Source organism: Copidosoma floridanum, unplaced genomic scaffold, assembly GCF_036245765.1.
Source record: "Copidosoma floridanum isolate Cflo_tuat_1 unplaced genomic scaffold, Cflo_Japanese_pri ptg000006l, whole genome shotgun sequence".
Classification (NCBI taxonomy): domain Eukaryota; kingdom Metazoa; phylum Arthropoda; class Insecta; order Hymenoptera; family Encyrtidae; genus Copidosoma; species Copidosoma floridanum.
Window position 1 is genome coordinate 22003010 of NW_028321883.1, and position 19093 is coordinate 22022102.

Here is a 19093-nt window from a genome sequence, read left to right on the forward strand (position 1 = left end):
TTTTTTTCATAGCATCATTTGTTTGTTGAAAATTCGGTAATATATGCCAAAAAAGATGAGATAAATAATTGACAGTAGGAGAGAAAATTTATTCTTAAAAGAGTCGCAGAAAGATTTTATTTCGTTTTGAAAATTCTGAATAAAAAATGTGCGTTATATATACTTTTTTGTTAACATAACTTATTGTGTTATACATGTACATAATGTATGTTTCCATTTGACTATTTTTTGTATGTTTCATATTCTATTGAAATCGTTAAACAGGAAACAACAGAGCATGGTTGCAATCAAGCGATTATGTTATAAATCATCTTTTAATTTTTATTTACACAAAACTACAACGATCACGACAACGACAACAGCAACTACAACAAAAACAACAGCATGGGGTCACAAACATTAAAAATAACATGCTCTTGCAATACATTTGATTGTGCAGTACATAATATGTTATATCGACACTCGTACGATTAAAAGAAAAAGCCAAACTATGATTGTTTTAATGAAATAAATTGATGTAATTAAGTATCTGAACGAGCGTACAATCATTTTCATCAGAAGCACACGTAAGCTAAAAATTAATGCATTGTTCTACTGAGCTCAAAAAAAAAAAAAAAAAAAAATTGCTTCTCATATTTTGGATAGTGAAGACTCAACTTTGGAGCAACAAAAATATCTGGGACATGAGCAAATGGACAAAAAAACCACAAGCAATTTTTTAACTTCTGTCAGCCGTATACTGTCGTGATTTTCTCTAATAAATATTGCGTGATGACTGCTAACGACACAATGATAGAAGCATGATGTGCAAGGCATAAACAAGCACGGTCGGACACGCGCGTACATACGCATATACGCGTTTCTTAGAGACATCAGTGACATGCGCATCATTCACATGAGTGATTCTAGTAACAACTTATGAGTCTTTTGCTTAAAAATTAAAAAAAATGTTTTTTCTTTGAGCTACCTTTTGTCTTCTGTAATGTAGATAAGTTTGTTAACAGTCAATATGTGAAATGTCATAGTTTTTGCAAGCTATTTAGATTTTTCAAAGTATTTCCTCCACAGGGTATTTCGCAGTTCGGAGTTTTTTTTGGTAAACATTTTTTTATGTAATATATCTTCTTCATATGCCATACCACAATGCCACATTTAGGTATTTATATGCGTTTAAAGAAATGGAGAATGAGAGCGACAATCATAAATATAAGTCGTAAATAACAGCTCAAGGAGTTCTTTTTCTTCGTAAGTGCCTTTTTCTGTCACTGTAAAAAAAATTTACTGCTTTTACTATTCTTGTGTGTCTAATTATTTAAATATATGATTGCTTTAAAAAGTTTTTGCAGACAACACACTACAAATGTAAACGTAATGAAAATAGTACCAATAATAAAAAAAAGGCACTAATAATAATAATAATAATTATAATAATAATAATAAAAACAATAATAATCGTGGTAATGGAAATAAAACGGGCAATAGTAGTTGCCGTCATATATTTAAAATGTCGTACACCATCAGCACATTGCAACGTTCGTGCTTGTTACGTGAAGATTTTATTGATGCACGTATTAACATATCACTGTGTACACACATATATACAAACTTTTATTGTTACGTGCAGCACGTGCACTTTGTTAGTATTGATGAACTATCATTCGTTAAAATAGGGAAAACTAGATGATTTCGTTGTTATTTGTAAATCAAATTTTTAAGGAATGATTCTACTTTTCCTGCTGTGCAATATCTTCCCGTAAAAATGATTCAGTTATTCATGACAAAGAACATATTATTCCTTACGGTTGATTATTTCTTTAAGTGGATTTTTAAACTCATTAGAACTGAATAATGAAAAAGTTCAAAAAACAAATGATTAATTGGTTGCATATAATGGTTAGAGAATGTTTTTAAAACAATTTTTGCTGAAAATAAAAAAGTGATGTCATCATTGAACCGACAATGAATACATTTTTATAAATTAAATTTCAGATGAACATAAGATTTATTTACTTTAACATATACACAAAAACATTTATTAAAGTAGTATGATAAAGTTATTCCTCATACTTTTTTTTTAACAATCACAGTAAATGTTCTAAGTTTGAATCTTGAAATAGATCGTGTTTGTCCACGATAAGAAGCCAATGACGAAATAGATATTTGATGCGTCAGCTATTTTATGTCTATACAATATCGATTTCTTTATGTAAACGAGACTTCGTATCGTGGACTTTCAGAAAAAAAGTTATGTATTACAAAACTGATATCTCATATTTAACATTGTCATGCATGATAGTAAAGAATACCATACATAGAAGAAGGAAGTGATCTTGGATATAAAAAATTAATGTAGGATTAGATAAAAACAATTGTTGTCTTTATTTTATTTATTTTTCAACAGTATTAATATATTTAAATTCTTAATCATCACTAACAGAAAACCGTAATCTTTACTACATCTTTTGCTCAAATAAAAAAAATTATTCAATGAATCTATCAAATTAATACAAAAATAAAAGATTATACATTTATAAAAAAGGTACGATGAAATATTTACTCGTTTTTATCAATCACTGATAAAAAATAAGTAGGTATAAAAAAAAACCATGGTCGCTATTACAATTAAAGACATTATTACACGTAAAAACTAATACTTAAATTTATAATTTATTTTTCTTGGTAAATAAACACCTTATTGCAGCAAAAAGACAAATTTATCCTCAGAAGTTAATTTGACAAACGTTAAATGTTATTAAAAGATATTGAAAGTCATCAGAAATTTTTTTTTTCAAGTTTTGTTACATTTTAAATTTTAATTTAAGGAAGTCTAAATCTTACAGTAGAATTTCATTAATATTGAGACATTTTTAATGTAAAAATTTTTAAAGATTTAAGTAAGACAGACAGCCTTCAGACTAAAATGATAACTCCACTTTTCTACTGCAAAATATTTTGTATCCTCTAAATAAAGATCATCCTATTTTTAAGAAACGATATAATAAATAAAAATACGAAAGCATAAAATTGGAAATTTTTATGTCTAAAGATATGATACGATTAATGTAGACAGTGTGAGTTGTTGAATCATCAGTTTAAATCTAGCCTGTCGTAATATATAATTGGAGCCCCTTTAGCGTAAGCTTGTCTTTCTTACAACACTTTGAATAAAAATTTGTATGGATATTAATTTCTTCCGATTCATGCTTATCAACATTTCACAACCCTTTAATTATACCGATAGCTTTTGAGATGTACTTAGTCATCGTCACATTCTATGTTAACCTTTAACTTTTCTTTTGATAAATACATATATTTTCCGCTAACATATTATTATAATTTTATTAACCAATGTATGTATATATTTACTATATACTTTTAGTATTGCAATTGTACCATCGGCTATCTTTAGTCCATCCACCCAGTATATATTATTGTTGATCAATAATTTTTAATTCAGTTAACTTTCTGTACATTATTTTTTAGCATTTAAAAGTCTTAAAATCGCTTGATACATTCTTAAAGTGTGTTATCTGCGCTTCATCCTATTTCGTATAGTTTCTAACTGGTTATTAGTAAATTAATAGTAGAATAGTGACAAGGATGAATAAATTAAGTATACGTGCAGTGTAAAAAAAATTTTTAATAAGTATTAGCTTTTCACACAAGTATTGAAAACTTTTTCTAATAAATGTTTAAATAATAAAAAAATAATGATGGCTACAAAGAACTGAAGTCTTTAAAAAATTGTCCTAATCGTTTTTCATCAAATGATAAAATAAAAAATGCAATTTGATTACTTTAATATTTGTTAAACTTACCGTCCAAATGATATTGTGTTATATTTTTAACTTAATCATAAATGCTTGTTAACTAATCATGGGAGTATTAACAATCTCCAGAGATTCTTTGAAATTCTCGGCAATGATTTCAGCTTTTTTGGCTCCTTGAATTCTGTCTCGACGTCTTCGTGTTTGGCTTTTTAAAACTTTTTTCTTTGGATCTAGTTTTGTTTCTGTATAATATTTATTACACCCAGAATCTGCACAACAAAAAATTTATTTATGCTGAAATATCTAATTAATAATTATGAGATATGGCAGAAAATTAAAATATTTTTATTGTCATCATTATTTTTTTATCATTATCACTAAAGAGCATAGTTCCTGACTTCTAATAAATTGAGCACTCTTTGTATGTTAAGAAGTACAATAAATTGTTTTGGTCACGTTATAATTCTTTTTTTCTTGATTAAATAAGTTTTACCTGGTATTGAGAATTTTCTTCAATTTACAGATTTATTTTTATTAATTAAGTACCATAAGATTTTATATAAAATTAATTATAACTTTAAATTCATCATAATTCATCACACTTGATAAAAAATTAAAATTGTTAGTTAATAATTTGATTTATCAGTTGTTCATAAAATCCAAATTATTTTTGTTTATTTTAGATAGAATTCAAAACATTAAGAGAGATTTAATTTTAGTTTTAAAAAACACTTTGAATGATTAAAAAAAAAAAAAAAAAAAAAAACAAATTAACTTACTTTCTTTCCACTGACAAATTTTTTCGCCATAGGAAGATTTTAAAAAACTTGGCTCAACAATCATCTGATTAACTAGCTGTAATGTATGCGATACACTGACAAATGGAGTTTCAGAGCTAGAATAGCTTGAGCTCGACTGACGCAGAGGCTGACTTGGTTTATGGTGGTTTTTGGACTGCGTTGTAGTAAAAACCGGAGTTGTGACGATTTTTTGAGCCTCTTTGAGATTTTTCAAGATCGTTTCGGCTAGTTTGGCTCTCCGAAGTCTGTCTCGGCGTCTCCGCGCTTGTCCTTTTTTTGCCTTTTTCTTTACCCCTAATGCCTTTTTGTGACCACATTCAAACTCCACTAAAAAATAATTATAATTTCAATAAAACACAAATTTTTAATTGTCAAATAATGTTTTATTGCTCGTCTTGACGAGCTACTCTACTCTGAGCACAGTTTTCCTGGATAATATTTTCAGACCACCCGGTATGACTCTCGGCGAATAACAAACGAGACTTACTTTATTGGCCACGAATAGGACTATTGGAAACTGTTGATTGACTCGTTTGGTTAATTGAATGACTGGCAGAGCTGCTACAGTTGAATGAGTCGAAACCCCGACTGCTTGGGTGGCTGACTCATTTCGAAGTAAATTTCGGAGCGTTTATGAACCATGGCATGGCGTACCAAGCGACAGTTACACGCTAAATGTAGTTATCAGGGAAAATTTCTTTATCGGAGAAAAATTACGGTTATCTTGATTACTTCTTCGACGATGAAGATTTCCGAAGGATAGTGCTAAATTTTGAAAATGGATGTATGGTTACAATGTAGATACTGTGGTGATGGTAATGGACCAACGAGTAGTTGAATCTACGTTTGTGGCTGTTTACAAAAGTTTTGTTCAACTGTCAAAGGCTCTAATAGTTGACTTGGATTAAATTTAATGACATAGTTGTTGAAATTGTCAAAATTTTACCGAGTGTATTAAAACTATGGGTGGAAATCAGTGAGTGAAAAATCAATATAATGAAAAAAAAAAAAAAAAAAATGTTTAATTTTAATCACAAGTTTATACTCTATATAGTTTAAAACAGAAAATAGTTTGAAAAAACACCATGTTTGTAACGTTGGTGATGAAAAATTGTAAAGATAAAATAATATGGCACTTGTTTGCAAAAACAAGAAAATCGAAGTAAAATTTGTTAGGATAGGAGGTATCGTACGAAAAGAACGTCAATCATATTATAGGTAAACTCGAGGCGTTCGTTATATGTCTCTTATCTTTACTGTACATAATTTATCTGTTTGGATAATACGCTGAAAGCCTACTTGCGGTATAATGTAAAGTTGACTTAATTAGTTTTTGGCTTCCAGGTAAGGTGTCTAATTTATACTAATTAATCTATTTTGTTTTCTTTATGTATTACATTAATTATGTAGATGTTGTGTAAAATGTTAAAAGTACAATTCCTTTGTCTTCGTGATACAACTAATCGTTGAAGTGGATATACGGTCGAAAAATAAAAAAAAGTACTCATGTAAGGCCCGAATCTTTGTAATATAATAAAAGAGGTAAAATAATTTAAATAATTTTTCAAAAACAGCACTAGTAAACGGTACATTGTAAGTTAAAAATATAAAATTTATTTTTGGAAAAATAGCTCACAATACCTAACTCTGTCGCTGGGTGCAAGTTACGTTCTTTTTCGTTACCTCCCCTCCTCCCCAGAAAAATAATTTAAAAATTTTTAAATCATTTGTTTTAATAATACCTAAGATGCATATTTAACTTATCTGACCCTACTGTGATAGCTCCAAAAATGGAAATAATTTTATTTACCTTTCTTTGCATATTTGCTGAAGCATTTTTAAAACTAAAAATTCATTTCAATAAAAAACAAGCACATTTTAGCGATTTACCGATTTTTTTTTGATGGGATGAAATTCCACACCTGTAAATGCAAAGCCACCCCTGAATACCCGCAAAGTGTCACCAAAAAACTTAAGTTTGGTCGTAAAAACTTTTATTTTTATTTTAAAATCTATTTTTTTTTTGCTCCTTGAACGATTACCCACAATACTACAATAATCGTCGGTCTAATCATACGCAGTACTACGTCAAGTGTGATGTAAGAAGTTATGGACATTTTTTAAATTATCAATAATAATGCTTTTTTAACATGTTTACAACAAGTTTTTTGATCTTATTTTTAAAACATCACACAATCCATCTATTTGTTCTCAAATCTTGTGAAGCAATCGAATTTGTTGTTAAAGTTTAACAGCATTGCTCACTCTCTCTCTCAATTGATATTAATTTTTCTAAATTGAAATGAAGTCTCTTTTTTATCGGCACATTGTTTCTTCCTTATCAGCCGTCGAACGCAACCAAACGAACCAAACGCAGGCATATCGTAGCAGACGAATCGCTGACGACAGACGTGACGTAAATCACGTAAATAAAAAATTTTTCTTCAGTCATGATAATGTGCTCAGTTTTTTCATTCCGCATAATTGGAAACAGCTAAGTTTTTTATTGACCAGCAAGTTTTTCAGAAAAATTGGAGTGGTTCGTTCGTAGCTAATTGTCATGTTAATGGTACTGACATAATGTATATAACTGACAGCAAGAATTCAGAAAACCACAAGAATCTAACCTCAAAGATGAGGAAAGTTTGCTGTTGACAGCCAAGACGAAGACACGGTGCAATTAGTGCATTTGTGCATCGCACCAGTTTTGGCTCTATCTATTATTATATATTATACTTGATGCTTCGCTCCTCATCGCTGCTCGAGAATCTACTTGGTGGAATCTATTTTTAAGAAAAGAGCCGACGACAACCGTAGAGTAAACATAAGGCCTCTCTTTTCTCGTATTGCAACGTTAAAAACTCGAAAAGTCCCAGTACAATTTTATGTTTTTAGTGCTTTGATTAAGTATACCAGTTACCGATATTTTAATAATATACATGCATGTACGAGCTGGTTGTAAAAAGCCAACGGTGGAACAAACTGCCGATTATCAGCGACGAAAACAAGGTGACTACAATGTCTAGTCTACTTTTCATAATATTTATGGTATACGAGTATTAAAATAATTAGTGACATTATCAACTCATGTTTGCTCTCAGTGTTTTGAGATGCCACAATTATTAGAACTTTGGTACTAAAGCTCTTGGTACTTAAAGATTTTTTCGTACACGCGCTCGCATTTCTATTATTTCGTCCCTTAACACTTGAGAGTCTGAGAATTGAAAAAGACGGAAAACGAGTGAGTACGATGCGTTTATCATTGGTTGTTGTCAGCAGAAGCAGCCAAAGTGATAAGTATGCACTGCAGGCATCATAATCTTCAATCTGAGCCTGCATGTATATGTACCAGAAGCATGATATAACTGTAGGCTTAAAATTTTGGTTGTCGTTTTTAAGTAAATAAGCATGAGGAAACCAAGTGTTGACGGTTTTTTAAATAAATAAAAAAATCAATGACAAAAAATACATCCTTACCTTTATTCGTATTGTTATAGTCAAATTTTACTGCTTACTGTCACAAACAAGTAGTATTAGTGAATTGATATAGATTAATTGCGTAATCCTGGGAATAATCAACTTAAAGCTTCGTGTTTTTTTTGTTCAAGAGCACTCGTGTCGTTCTTAAAATACTCCAGTATTTGTTTGGAGTTCTCTTAATTAATGCAAGTGTTGTAATGTCTCGGTGAAAAGTATCTTCAAGAAAAATATTTTTCAGTTATACTTAAATAATGCAAGGACGTTATTAGTAACATGTCTGTTTTGAAATATTAATGTGGAAGGCCACATTTTTTCTTTTATATGTTATAACAATTAAAGTTTTAAAAACACGATGTATAGCGTGCCATAGTGTACTGTCATTTGTTTACGAAATTATTTAAAAGTACAATTTTTAAAAAGTTATTTTTTTATATGTTTTAGACAAGAAAAAGCTGAAGTGAAACAAGAAATGTTACTATATAAATATTGAGGTGAGATGTCACGCAGCCTGCCAGAGAGAGTGGCAGGGCTTTACTATGCCCATGGCCTATTCTGCTCTTCTCACCCTACTGCTGTTATTACGTTTGCTCTCTCTATTGTTTTACTATGTTGGTAAGTTGTTGGTACCATAATTAATTTTATTTTCTCTAGCCATTATAAGGCTCTTAGTCTGTTTGTAAAAAATAATTAGTTGCACTAGCCAATACATAACATTTTATTCTAGCTATCCACTAGTAAACCTACCCATGCCTGGGGTGGCCCCAAAAATTGTAGTCAACAATACAATAGGACCTATGAATGGATCAGAAAGTCCTGCTTTGTATGTACAACAAGTTGTGCTACGATCAGGAGTTCTACCATGGGCAGAAGATCTTTCGTTGTCGGATGCCTTTAGAGGGCCACTTTATGAAGTTTTCAATTTATTAGAAATCATTCAAAATCATCAAGATGGAGAGAGTTCGAAATCTTTGGGACAGATTTGCCTTCATATCGAAGCTGTAAAGAAAAGAAATCTTAAAAAAGTTGAAGTTCTTCCTGAATATAATTGTTTGCTATTATCACCAGCTAATTTTTGGCAACGAAGCATCGAAGTATTTAATCTGGATACAAATCTTATCGACACTATTTTCTCTTATCAGGTAAAAACGATACAAATGATCCTAAATCTTATTAATATCTTTAGTATGAAAGCGTTAAAAATTTTTTTTTTTATAAAATTACAGAATTTTCAGAAAGGAAAAATTAGTACGGCCGAAGTTTTATTTGGTATGAGTCTTAAAGAAACAGGTGTAAAGAGATACCCTTTGAGGGTACGACAAAGAGTACTGCAGTACGCAGTGACGATATTTTTAAAGGAATATGACCCTATGTGTGTATCAAGTTTTAAAAAGTATGTACATTGAAATTTTATAATAACTTAAATTTTTTTCTTACAGTTTTATGAAAAGCTTAAAACAGCGACTTATTAATCATTATCCCTTGCATCAGTCTCAGGATAATAATGGATCATACTCAGTTCCTAACGATGAGACTTTGCATATTTTTTATCCTGGTGAATTTAATTACAGTGATTTTTTCCCATTGACCATGACGTTTGTTGCATTGTTTGTGTACATGTACTTCTCTGTTAGAAAAATTGAGTTGATCAAATCAAAATTCGGAATAGCATTTAGCGCGACTTTCACAGTGATTGCGTCTTTGTCCATGAGTGTGGGTGTGTGCTTTTTTTTCGGCCTGACCTTGAGCTTAAGTGGAAAGGAATTTTTTCCATATTTGGTGATAATTGTCGGTCTAGAAAATGTACTAGTGCTTACAAAGAGTGTAGTAAGCACTCCTGCTCATCTGGATATGAAAATTCGAGTAGCTCAAGGTTTGTCAAAAGAAGGCTGGTCCATTACAAAAAATTTACTGACAGAAGTCACAATTCTGACGATTGGCTTGTTCACGTTTGTTCCTGCCATCCAGGAATTTTGTATTTTTGCCATTGTTGGACTGTTGAATGATTTCTTTTTACAAATGGCATTTTACTCGACAACTCTTGCCATTGACATCCGCAGGGCGGAACTGTTGACTCAAAATTCGAAACTGCATCTACAAAATATTCCTCCCCTCAGGAAACAACAGTTCACAACTACCGTTCCAAATAAAAAACCAAACATTTTCCGATCCAAGTCTCATCCGAGGCTCAATGGAATGGTTCCAACTAATGGTCCTACAAATGTGATCGCACCGAATAACCAAAATACACTTACCTTGGTTAAAATTCCCAAGCGTCTGAGGCTGGTGCATTTTTGGGCAAGAACGAGAATATTTCAGAGAGCCTTTATGGTGTGGATGGTGGTGTGGATCAGCATGATAATATACAATTCCGGAATTATTGAGCACGTCATTCATCTTGGGGAAACTTTGAAACAAGAAACTGGTATTGAAGGCTATTCTATTGAAAGACCTCAAACTATGGATAGATACATCAAAAGAAACACCATGAAACCCATTGTGATATATTCTACCACTCTTCGATCGAGTCAAATAAACGAACAGGTGATGAAACTTGAATAATCACTTCCATTAATATCAAGTGACGAAATAATACGTCAAACAAATGCAACATTTCTTTTTAACTAAAAGCTACAGTGTTATAAAGAATACAACTTTTACACCATTTTTAAATCACACTTTCATGAATTATTTATTGCAAATCCATTGAAAGATCATGTTGCGATATTAAAAAAAAAAAACAAAAAAAAAAAAAACAATTCTCTGTCGACAGCAAAACCCATCTCCAGATAACGTCAAAGAAGAGGTAAATAAATTGCGGCCTGTCGACTTTCCACCCTGGAATCGTCTGTCTCTCTACCATTGGTCCTCTATACTTTCTTCTTACAATATATCCATGGCAGGCGAGCGCATTACGATACTTCCCACGATAAAGCTCGCACACGTGGTCAGTCCCCAGTCAGTTCGTCAAATAAGCAACCCAAATGACGTACAGCAATTTCAATGGCAGAGCTTGGCTACAGCTGCCCTTGATCCTCTGGACTTTTCAGGTTTGTCTTACGACATAACACTTTAACACTATGGTTCAAATAAATCAAGTAACACAAAATACCACAATAACAAAACGATTGTTTAAACTTGTTAATCATATATAATGGTATACATTTTTTTTTTGCTTCAGATATGGAGGTGCCAATCAGAACCGAGGGCCGGGGTTTCAACACCGACACGCCTTTCATACCCTCAAGTCCAATGGAAATCTTTCTAGCAGCCGTTCTCTGTTTAATAAGCGTTGTCGTCGTAGCTTACACCATGGTCGTGCTTTACCGGTGCATATGTTCGCGCAATTATGCCGAATGGCGAGCAAGCTGGTCTTCATCCCAAGAAAAGGTCAATCAGGATTCCGCTACTCAAGTCGTGCTCGAGGCACTGCCTTTGGTGTTGGAGGGCCACGTCCAGGAGATTGAATGCATCGCTACCGACGGTAACACCGTGGCGAGCTCGTGTCTCGCTGGGCACATAAGAATCTGGGACTCGGCGTCCGGTGAACAACTCGCGCATATCGATCGCAGGCAGTTTTTCAACAGTACGCAGAATGATGTGGTTCAGTCACCGAAAGATCAGGTATGAATGGTGCACGAAAATCATGGATGATTTGATAAAAGAAAAAAATAATTAATCCCCCAATTTTCAGGAAGAGCTGATGTCAGATTACGAAAGTGGTTCTCCGCCGTCCCGAGGCGAGATGGAGGCGTCAAATTCCCTGGGCACGTATACAAGCATTCTAAAGCGAAAGTCCTCGCCCCTGGGAGCTTGCCCGATACCGTACCGTCTCAACGGTGCGATGTCGATTCCCATAAACAAGCGCTTCTCCGCGGGTGGCAACAGTTGCGACTATGACTATCAAATCGGGGAAATGTCCTATCGTCGATGTTCGCTCCGCCACAGACTTGATCAAACTTTCGACCTGCCTGACTTGAGGCCCAACATAAACACAAAGTTCACTTCGAATAAATTTGTCGTCTCGAGCTCGCCGCGCCAGCGGTACAATTATGAAAACGGCTTTGACTTTGGCGAACAGTACAAGCAGCTCTTTGAAGATCACAAGAAATCGGCTGTCGACAATAGCGATATTTACAGAACAGGTAGTAATGAACAACTGGTCTGTAGTCCACCAAGGTCGGCTGGTTTAAGCGAATTTGTCGACAGCTCGTTAAGTGTTGACAAGGCATCGGCCGATGTGCCAACCATTTGGTGTATGGATTATCAGGAAAACCTCATAGTTATTGGCTGTGCCAATGGTAGCTTAGAATTCTGGGAAGGTACAACAGGCAAATTCAAGGTACTTGATACTGGTGTTTCCCAATACTTCATTTTCTCCAATGCAAAGATTTATTTTCAATTATGTTATCGTTTCAGTGTTTATTTGACGATGGATCTGGATTAGGTATTTCTGCTGTAAAATTCATTGGAAATCGCGTAGTGGTGGCAAAACTGAATGGATCCATCGATTTTCTTCAGCTTGAAAGTTATAGTGAAGGCCAGCAAATCGACTGGGGCTTTACATCGTATCGAAGAAGTAAGTACAACGTGTAATTTATAAATATTATACTTAAATTTACATAAAAGCAATAAAAAGAAGTTGCAAGGTCTTACAATTTGTGCATGTTATTCTTGTTTTGTATGTATATTTAATAGATAGTCGTTTCGAACTTAAACTTGTAGTAGGCTCTTGTATGCAGTAGGTGTACTCACTCACTGAAAAAGTAACTAAGAAAAACAAGCTCAACTAAAAAACATTAATATTTCAGCTCACGTCCGAACTAGAAGTGCGGGCTCGCCAATGGATTTTAATAATATAATGCAGTTGGAGGAAGATTTGCGTTGCATGAAAATTGGCTCACACAGAGCTCATCAACAAGCCATCACTGTCTTGGATAGTGAAGGTGGTCGCGTCTTGACTGGAAGTCAAGATCATACTCTTAAAGTATACAGGTTCGTTGATACTGTTTTTTTTTTTATCATAAATACAATTATTTTAATTGTGTTTAGAACCAACGAAACACATTATTCATGACCTTTTTTCAATAGGCTAGAGGATCAGTTGCCTTTGTATACCTTACACGGTCACTGTGGGCCTATTACTTGTCTTTTTATTGATAGAGTAAGTCCAATGACATCTGGTAGTGGCTCTCAAGATGGTCTCCTATGTGTATGGGATCTTTCTACTGGTTAGTTTATTGTGATTTCTTAATTATCAGTAATTGTTAACATTGCCTAATCTTACAAAAATTATTGTTTTTAATTTTAAGCATAAAATTCTTAAAAAATATAAAATTTTTTAATAACTAATCAATTTACGTCAAAGTAATGTAGGTTCAATTAATTTTTACAGGTACATGCATGTACAGTATACAAGCTCATGATGGTGCTGTAGCTGCAATAACTTGTTCGGCATCATACGTGATTAGCATTGGTACTGACGAAAAACTTTGCGTTTGGGAACGTTTCCAAGGGCATTTATTGCATGCTCTTCCAGCGCATAGAGCAGCTTATAGTTTACAAATGGTGATGCTCACGCATCATTTACTTATTACTAGTAACCAGGTAATGATTGTTAAATTTACATAGTTTTTTTCTAATTTTTTGTCTTTAAAAACTTTGTTATAAAATGAATGAATGTTTTGATTAATTTTATAGGGTTCGCTGATAATTTGGGATGTAAGAACTGGCGAACCTATTCGAGAAGTAAGACTGGGACACAAGGATAGTTGTATTTTTGTGAAGCAAATGTTACCGTTACGCGACAGTGTAGTGTGCGACTTTGGCAGACAACTTAGGATAATAAGATTCCCACTTATTTCAGACAAAATGGATTAAAATGAACACCAAGTGAGCCTTCTCTAGTGAAAGTGTTGTATTTTTATGATAAAATTAAAAAGATGACTTCATGATAAACTTTATGGATTTCTGTCTATTTTTTGTAAAGATGGATTCGTAAATATATTTTGTATAATAGAAAAGAACGAAAGTGTGAATGCAATTGTTGAATAATTTTATAATACGTGAATTGTAAAAAGTTTATTTGTACATTGTAAACTTAATTATGCGTATCAGCGGAAAAAATTTTTAATTTTTTTAATAGAAAATGTTTATTAAAAAATATTTTATCTAAAATTGTATGTTGCCGTTCATGGAAGAGGCTAGATTTGATTGTTAAGTAACATAGTTTTAATTACATAGCATTTAATAAAAATATTTTTTGACATCAATTGAATCAGATGTTGTCTAAGTGCATTACTGTTTTTTTTCCCTTATTATTTTTGTTTTTTTCTCCAAGTTTAAATGCTCACAAGATGTCTATCTTCTTTGTCACAAGTTGCATCAAAATTTCTTATCTTCGTCGGCGGTAGTTGACATTTTTTATTGATACTTCCTACAAGTTTATGTGCAAAACTTATGTCTGGGATTAAATCTCGGAATTTTTTTGAGTTTTACAGTGATAAATATGTACATCCCAGACAGCAGCTAATCAATAATGGTATTCACAATGCAGCATTAAATTAATAATTTTTTTGTTTTTTATTGTGCATTATAAATTCCAATAAATAAAATACTTACGATTACTTTTGGCTCAGTCAGTTCTTGAACTAAACAGTCAAAAACTCCTTCTGAGATAAGAATTCTTATTACTTTCGATTTTCTAAATAAAAAATCATACCATTTAACCTCGTGATGATAATTCCTAGTCTTTCATTTAGCAGTAATAAGAAGAACTTCAGTTCATTTTACTGTTAATAAACCATTTCAAAATATTTTCAATCCAGGAGTGGTACTAGATTTTTAGTTGGGATAAGGAAAAATGTGTTTACGATGCCATGTATACGAAAAAGCTTTAGTTTGATCTTATAAATTCTTATAAATATTTTTAAAGTAATTTTATACTGTTAAAAATTGAATATTGTTTCATCAATATAATACTATATTGTTTACGAAACCGAAATTTATGATTTCAAGTTTCAACTACACCATTAAACTATAATAAGAAATTCAATTTATTTTACAGCAAAACATTTTGACACCCAACGTTGTTTTTGAAATTGAAGCATCTATCGTTTTGCAAGACTTAACAGGAATACTTGATAAAATTTGAACAATTTTTTCACCTGCCAAAAGATTTAACGAGTTTTTCGTTTCGTTTTAATTTTAGATACATTATTATATCTTTCAGAGTTAATTTTCCCACAAAAATGTAAAAGAATATACGAGAACTTATTCACTATTAATATACACTTTTTTGACTAACAAAGTGGCGTTTAGGTGTGCGTGCACGAATCGGGTAACTTTGAAGCCTTTTTTTTCAGTTTTCTTGGCCTGGCAAAAATTATCATGTTCCCAGTCTACTGTTACTGATAACAAAACTTGTCTTTATAGCGTTGCACACACTGACTAATTCTCACTTGGGAAAATGAGAGGTGTATTTTGCTGAGCGTGAAATTCGTAGGACAAAATAACTTATTAAATACGCCACAACATGATTTTTAAATATTTTTTATTCATTTGAAACAGTTGTGCTATAACTTTCGATAAATTGTAATTTTTTGCTCCAGCAAACTTTATTATGAAAAAAAATTAATGAAACATTACGTAACGTCTAAACAAGCTAGAAACATTTGTTATTTGGATTTTATTTCTGTCAAAAAGTCAATCTAAAAAAAAATAGATTCTTTCACTATTTTTTTTCATATATTTTTGGTTTTGTATATTTTACTTTTAAAAATCTAAAAAACTGTGAAGTTAAAAAAAAAAAATGTATTTAATTTAAAATAAAATATAATGGTTGCAGTTAGTGTAGGAATAGTATAAGTAATATTCAGTAAACTAAAAAACAATTTTTTTATGATGGATTATAGCGGAATGACTAAAAAAGAATTCAATTGCTTACAACATACACTATTGTCACTTTCAAAATTTGATACTTATTAGTTTGACTAATTAGGACGTAACATAAATTAGTTGAGAAATTCAATTCAGGAATGAGGAAGTTTTGTGCCAATAAACTGGCAGAAATTTTCCTTGTCGCGACTTATGATACTGTAATTTATCAAATGTAAGAACCATCAAGATTCATTTGGTAGATAATGTGTTTATCTGGAAGGGGGGTAAACTCGACAACGAAAATGTGCATTCGCTTTTCTGTTATAAGTGGAATTCATTTCGATGATGACAGTTTTAAAGTAAAGTTCGAAGGTAACTAAAAAGTGAAAATGGTGTAGATGATCCATAAAATAAAATTGGTTGGGCCTAGGCTGTAACAATTTTTTAAAATTTAGAGAATGGGAGTTGGCTGCAAAAAAGTGTTTGCAATCACGTAAGTGGACAATATTTAAATATGTACATTTTTTAAAGGAAAAAATAAAACTGCATTTTGAGCTTGAGGAACAATTTCGTAAATAATTTCTCTGATATAGTTAATAAATTCTGGTTTGAAAAAATTGTTACAAGTTTGGTCGTACAATGTTTTTAATCTTGACTTTTTTAAATTTTATAATTTTTTAGAAAATACACATTTAGAACATTGCTGATTCTTTTTTTTAACTTCGATTCGATGTAAAATTTTCCAAAATCGCTCGTCTCAGTTAATAAAACAAAAATTTTAATCTGTTAAATAATTCATAATGTATTAAAAAAAAGTATTTCATGACTCTGTTTATGTTTGTTTCTAAGATAATTTTAAATTTGTTTTTAGAAATCCTGTTGAACATGAAGTCACAAATTACCGTGTCGCAGCATCTCAGTTTTGTGCTGTTGGTACCTTGTGTATAATAATTTTTACAAATGGCTCAAGTTTTGGCCTGATAACAGTATTACTTGCAGAACTAAGCAAAGAAGACTCGGAAATCAAAGTTTCTTTGGAAGAATTATCATGGATTGGTAAAGTAACTCATTTTTAACGCCATATTTTAAGTGTGTGTAGACTATCCAAAAGTTGTTCTATGACTTCCAACAATTTTTAGCTCTTCTCTGGACGAAGCCTTCTTATGCAGTTCATAGCAGTATCGAATTGAAAAAAAAATTTTTTTTGCCCAACAACAAAAACATACGTGTCATTTTTGCAATTGTCATTGTGTTTGTAATATACAAATCTGTTGTAAGTTCCCAAATAATGATTTTTTATTTTTTTTTCTTCACAATAAGTCTGTTCACCTTAATAATCGAAATTCAAAATCATTGAAATCCTCGAGACGATGAAAATTTTACGCAAAGATGAAGTAATTTGAATATTTTGTCGGCACGTATCCCTGTGAAATTTTTCAAAAATTATTCATTCAAGTGTCAAAACCTTGAAAAATGTATTATCCGCACACAAATATAATTGTTCCCACGAGATGTAATTTTGAAAGAAATGCTCCTACAGCAGTTGATCGCACAGTTCCATCAATTGCTATTAATCCATCCTCGATAACGCTCTCCAATAACCGTACGCGAATCCGAGAAAAGAGGCCGGTAAGAATAACCGTCGCTCTTGTTTCAGGCAGCTTGAATTACTTGCTGATACCGGTCGGCAATCTATTGAGCGGCTTAGCCGCGGATTACCTTGGCAGGCACACGACCCTCGCTCTCTTGGCGACCCCATACCTGGTCGCGTGGGTCTCTTGTCGCTCGGCGTGGAGCGTCGGCGTGCTCTTGGGCTCGATCGGCCTGACCGGCTTGGCCGGTGGACTCCTCGAGGGCACCGCCATCACCTTCACCGCCGAAATCAGCCAGCCCCACTTGAGGAGCGTTTTGTCGTCCACAGCCATCGCGGCTGGCAATTTTGGCATGTTCCTGGAAATCTTCCTCGGCAGGTTCGTCTCGTGGAGGAGCCTCCTCCTCGCCAACATCGTCCTCACGCTTGCCTACGCCGTGGCGATGTACTGGATCCCCGAGAGCCCGCACTGGCTTGCAAGTATGACCGTTATCCAAATACTTTCGAGAAATTGGTCGCGTCATTGTGGTTTTTGTCGAAGGCAAAGGTCGGTACGAGGAGGCTGAAAATGCTTTGGCCTGGTTACGGGGCTGGGCCTTACCGAGCCAAGTGAAGGATGAATTCAACGAGATGCGCGTCACTTTTGACTCGACTCGATCGGCGCCAACTACCATCACCAACGTGGAAAGCTTCGATGACTTTGCCGAGGAACCTGGAACAAAGAGCATTTACCAACGTTACCTCCAGAGATCGTTCGTAGTTCCGTTCGTTTTGGTCGGTTTTACCTTTTTTCTGGCTGCCTTCAACGGTAGCAATTCCGTGTTGACGTATTCGGTCATCATGTTTGGAAAGATGCGATCACCGATTGACGAGTACAATGCAGGAATCATCGCTAGTTTTTTCAACTTGATCGGCACAACCATGTTTGCGTTTGTCATTAGCTGCACGGGCAAGAGAAAACTAGTGTTATTGACAATGTCCATGTCAGGATTAGCGTACATTGTTAGTTCGGTTCTCACATTTTTTTTAAAAAACACAGATTCGGTGAGCGAAATTTACAATTGGATTCCGACAGTATTTGTTTTGTTGTCTACCTTTCTGTCGGCTGTTGGAGTAAACATGATTCCTTACATCCTCACTGGAGAGGTTTTTTCAATTCACATGACCAATTTAGGTACGGGAGCTTCCGTTGCACTTTACAACGTATTCACATGGCTGAACAATAAGACGTACTTGAATATTGTCGAAGGTGTTGGTATTTCGGGGACATTTCTGTTAACGGCTTTGATCAATATTTTTGGATGCGTTGTGTTGTACGTAGTTCTTCCTGAGACAGAAGGGAAGGCACTAAAAGAAATTCAGGAACATTTTTCAAAGCCAGTTAAATCAAACGAACCACCGGTAACACAATGAAGTTTTAACTGTATTATAAGCTATAATTATCAAATAATTTGTCATTAACGAATAATTTATAGAAAACATTTTTTTAGATGTATCTAGAATTCAATTAGAAAAAGTAATTTTTCGAACTTAGAAGTCTAAGACACCCTGTAAAAAGTACGGGTGTTATCTAAATT

The 19093-nt window shown here is 33.1% G+C and overlaps 3 protein-coding genes across 4 annotated transcripts; 2 read left to right on the forward strand and 1 right to left on the reverse strand.

Moving 5' to 3' along the window:
• Positions 1 to 1101: 1101 nt before the first annotated feature.
• On the reverse strand, positions 1102 to 5022 carry LOC149375590 (uncharacterized). The gene is made up of 4 exons (XM_089598599.1): positions 4983 to 5022; positions 4550 to 4897; positions 3819 to 4039; positions 1102 to 1265 (listed from the first exon to the last, which is right to left on the reverse strand). Coding segments are annotated over exons 1-3 (522 nt in total). The 5' UTR covers positions 4984 to 5022; the 3' UTR covers positions 1102 to 1265; positions 3819 to 3866.
• A 1993-nt stretch (positions 5023 to 7015) lies between these two features.
• SCAP (SREBP cleavage activating protein) lies at positions 7016 to 14319 on the forward strand. 2 transcript variants are annotated; one of them, XM_089598256.1, is made up of 13 exons: positions 7016 to 7579; positions 8492 to 8662; positions 8775 to 9189; positions 9274 to 9419; positions 9487 to 10591; positions 10821 to 11097; positions 11229 to 11671; positions 11742 to 12389; positions 12467 to 12626; positions 12859 to 13042; positions 13139 to 13278; positions 13443 to 13654; positions 13748 to 14319. In XM_089598256.1, the coding sequence occupies exons 2-13, from the start codon at positions 8547 to 8549 to the stop codon at positions 13925 to 13927; spliced, it is 4026 nt and encodes a 1341-aa protein (XP_089454382.1). In that variant the 5' UTR covers positions 7016 to 7579; positions 8492 to 8546; the 3' UTR covers positions 13928 to 14319. The 2 variants fall into 2 exon arrangements, with proteins under 2 accessions (XP_089454382.1, XP_089454383.1); XM_089598257.1 differs by lacking the exons at positions 7016 to 7579; positions 8492 to 8662; positions 8775 to 9189 and having other exon boundaries at positions 9370 to 9421.
• Positions 14320 to 16383: 2064 nt separating this feature from the next.
• LOC106637381 (facilitated trehalose transporter Tret1-like) lies at positions 16384 to 18929 on the forward strand. Its single transcript, XM_014350149.2, has 4 exons — positions 16384 to 16418; positions 16797 to 16981; positions 17583 to 17996; positions 18058 to 18929. Exons 1-4 carry the CDS (start codon positions 16384 to 16386, stop codon positions 18927 to 18929), a joined length of 1506 nt encoding a protein of 501 aa, XP_014205635.2.
• Positions 18930 to 19093: the final 164 nt, after the last annotated feature.

Excerpts from the sequence above, each read along its gene's own strand:
- LOC106637381 (XM_014350149.2), top strand. The coding sequence starts at position 16,384 with ATGGGAGTTGGCTGCAAAAAAGTGTTTGCAATCAC. Across the intron at positions 16,982-17,582 it reads GGAAGAATTATCATGGATTG|GCAGCTTGAATTACTTGCTG; the intron begins GTAAAGTAACTC and ends CTCTTGTTTCAG. Across the intron at positions 17,997-18,057 it reads GAGCCCGCACTGGCTTGCAA|GCAAAGGTCGGTACGAGGAG; the intron begins GTATGACCGTTA and ends TTTTTGTCGAAG.
- LOC149375590 (XM_089598599.1), bottom strand. Across the intron at positions 4,040-4,549 it reads AATTTGTCAGTGGAAAGAAA|ATTCTGGGTGTAATAAATAT; the intron begins GTAAGTTAATTT and ends TTTGTTGTGCAG.
- SCAP (XM_089598256.1), top strand. The coding sequence starts at position 8,547 with ATGTCACGCAGCCTGCCAGAGAGAGTGGCAGGGCTTTACTATGCCCAT. Across the intron at positions 9,420-9,486 it reads TTAAAGGAATATGACCCTAT|TTTTATGAAAAGCTTAAAAC; the intron begins GTGTGTATCAAG and ends TTTTTCTTACAG. Across the intron at positions 12,390-12,466 it reads GTACAACAGGCAAATTCAAG|TGTTTATTTGACGATGGATC; the intron begins GTACTTGATACT and ends TTATCGTTTCAG.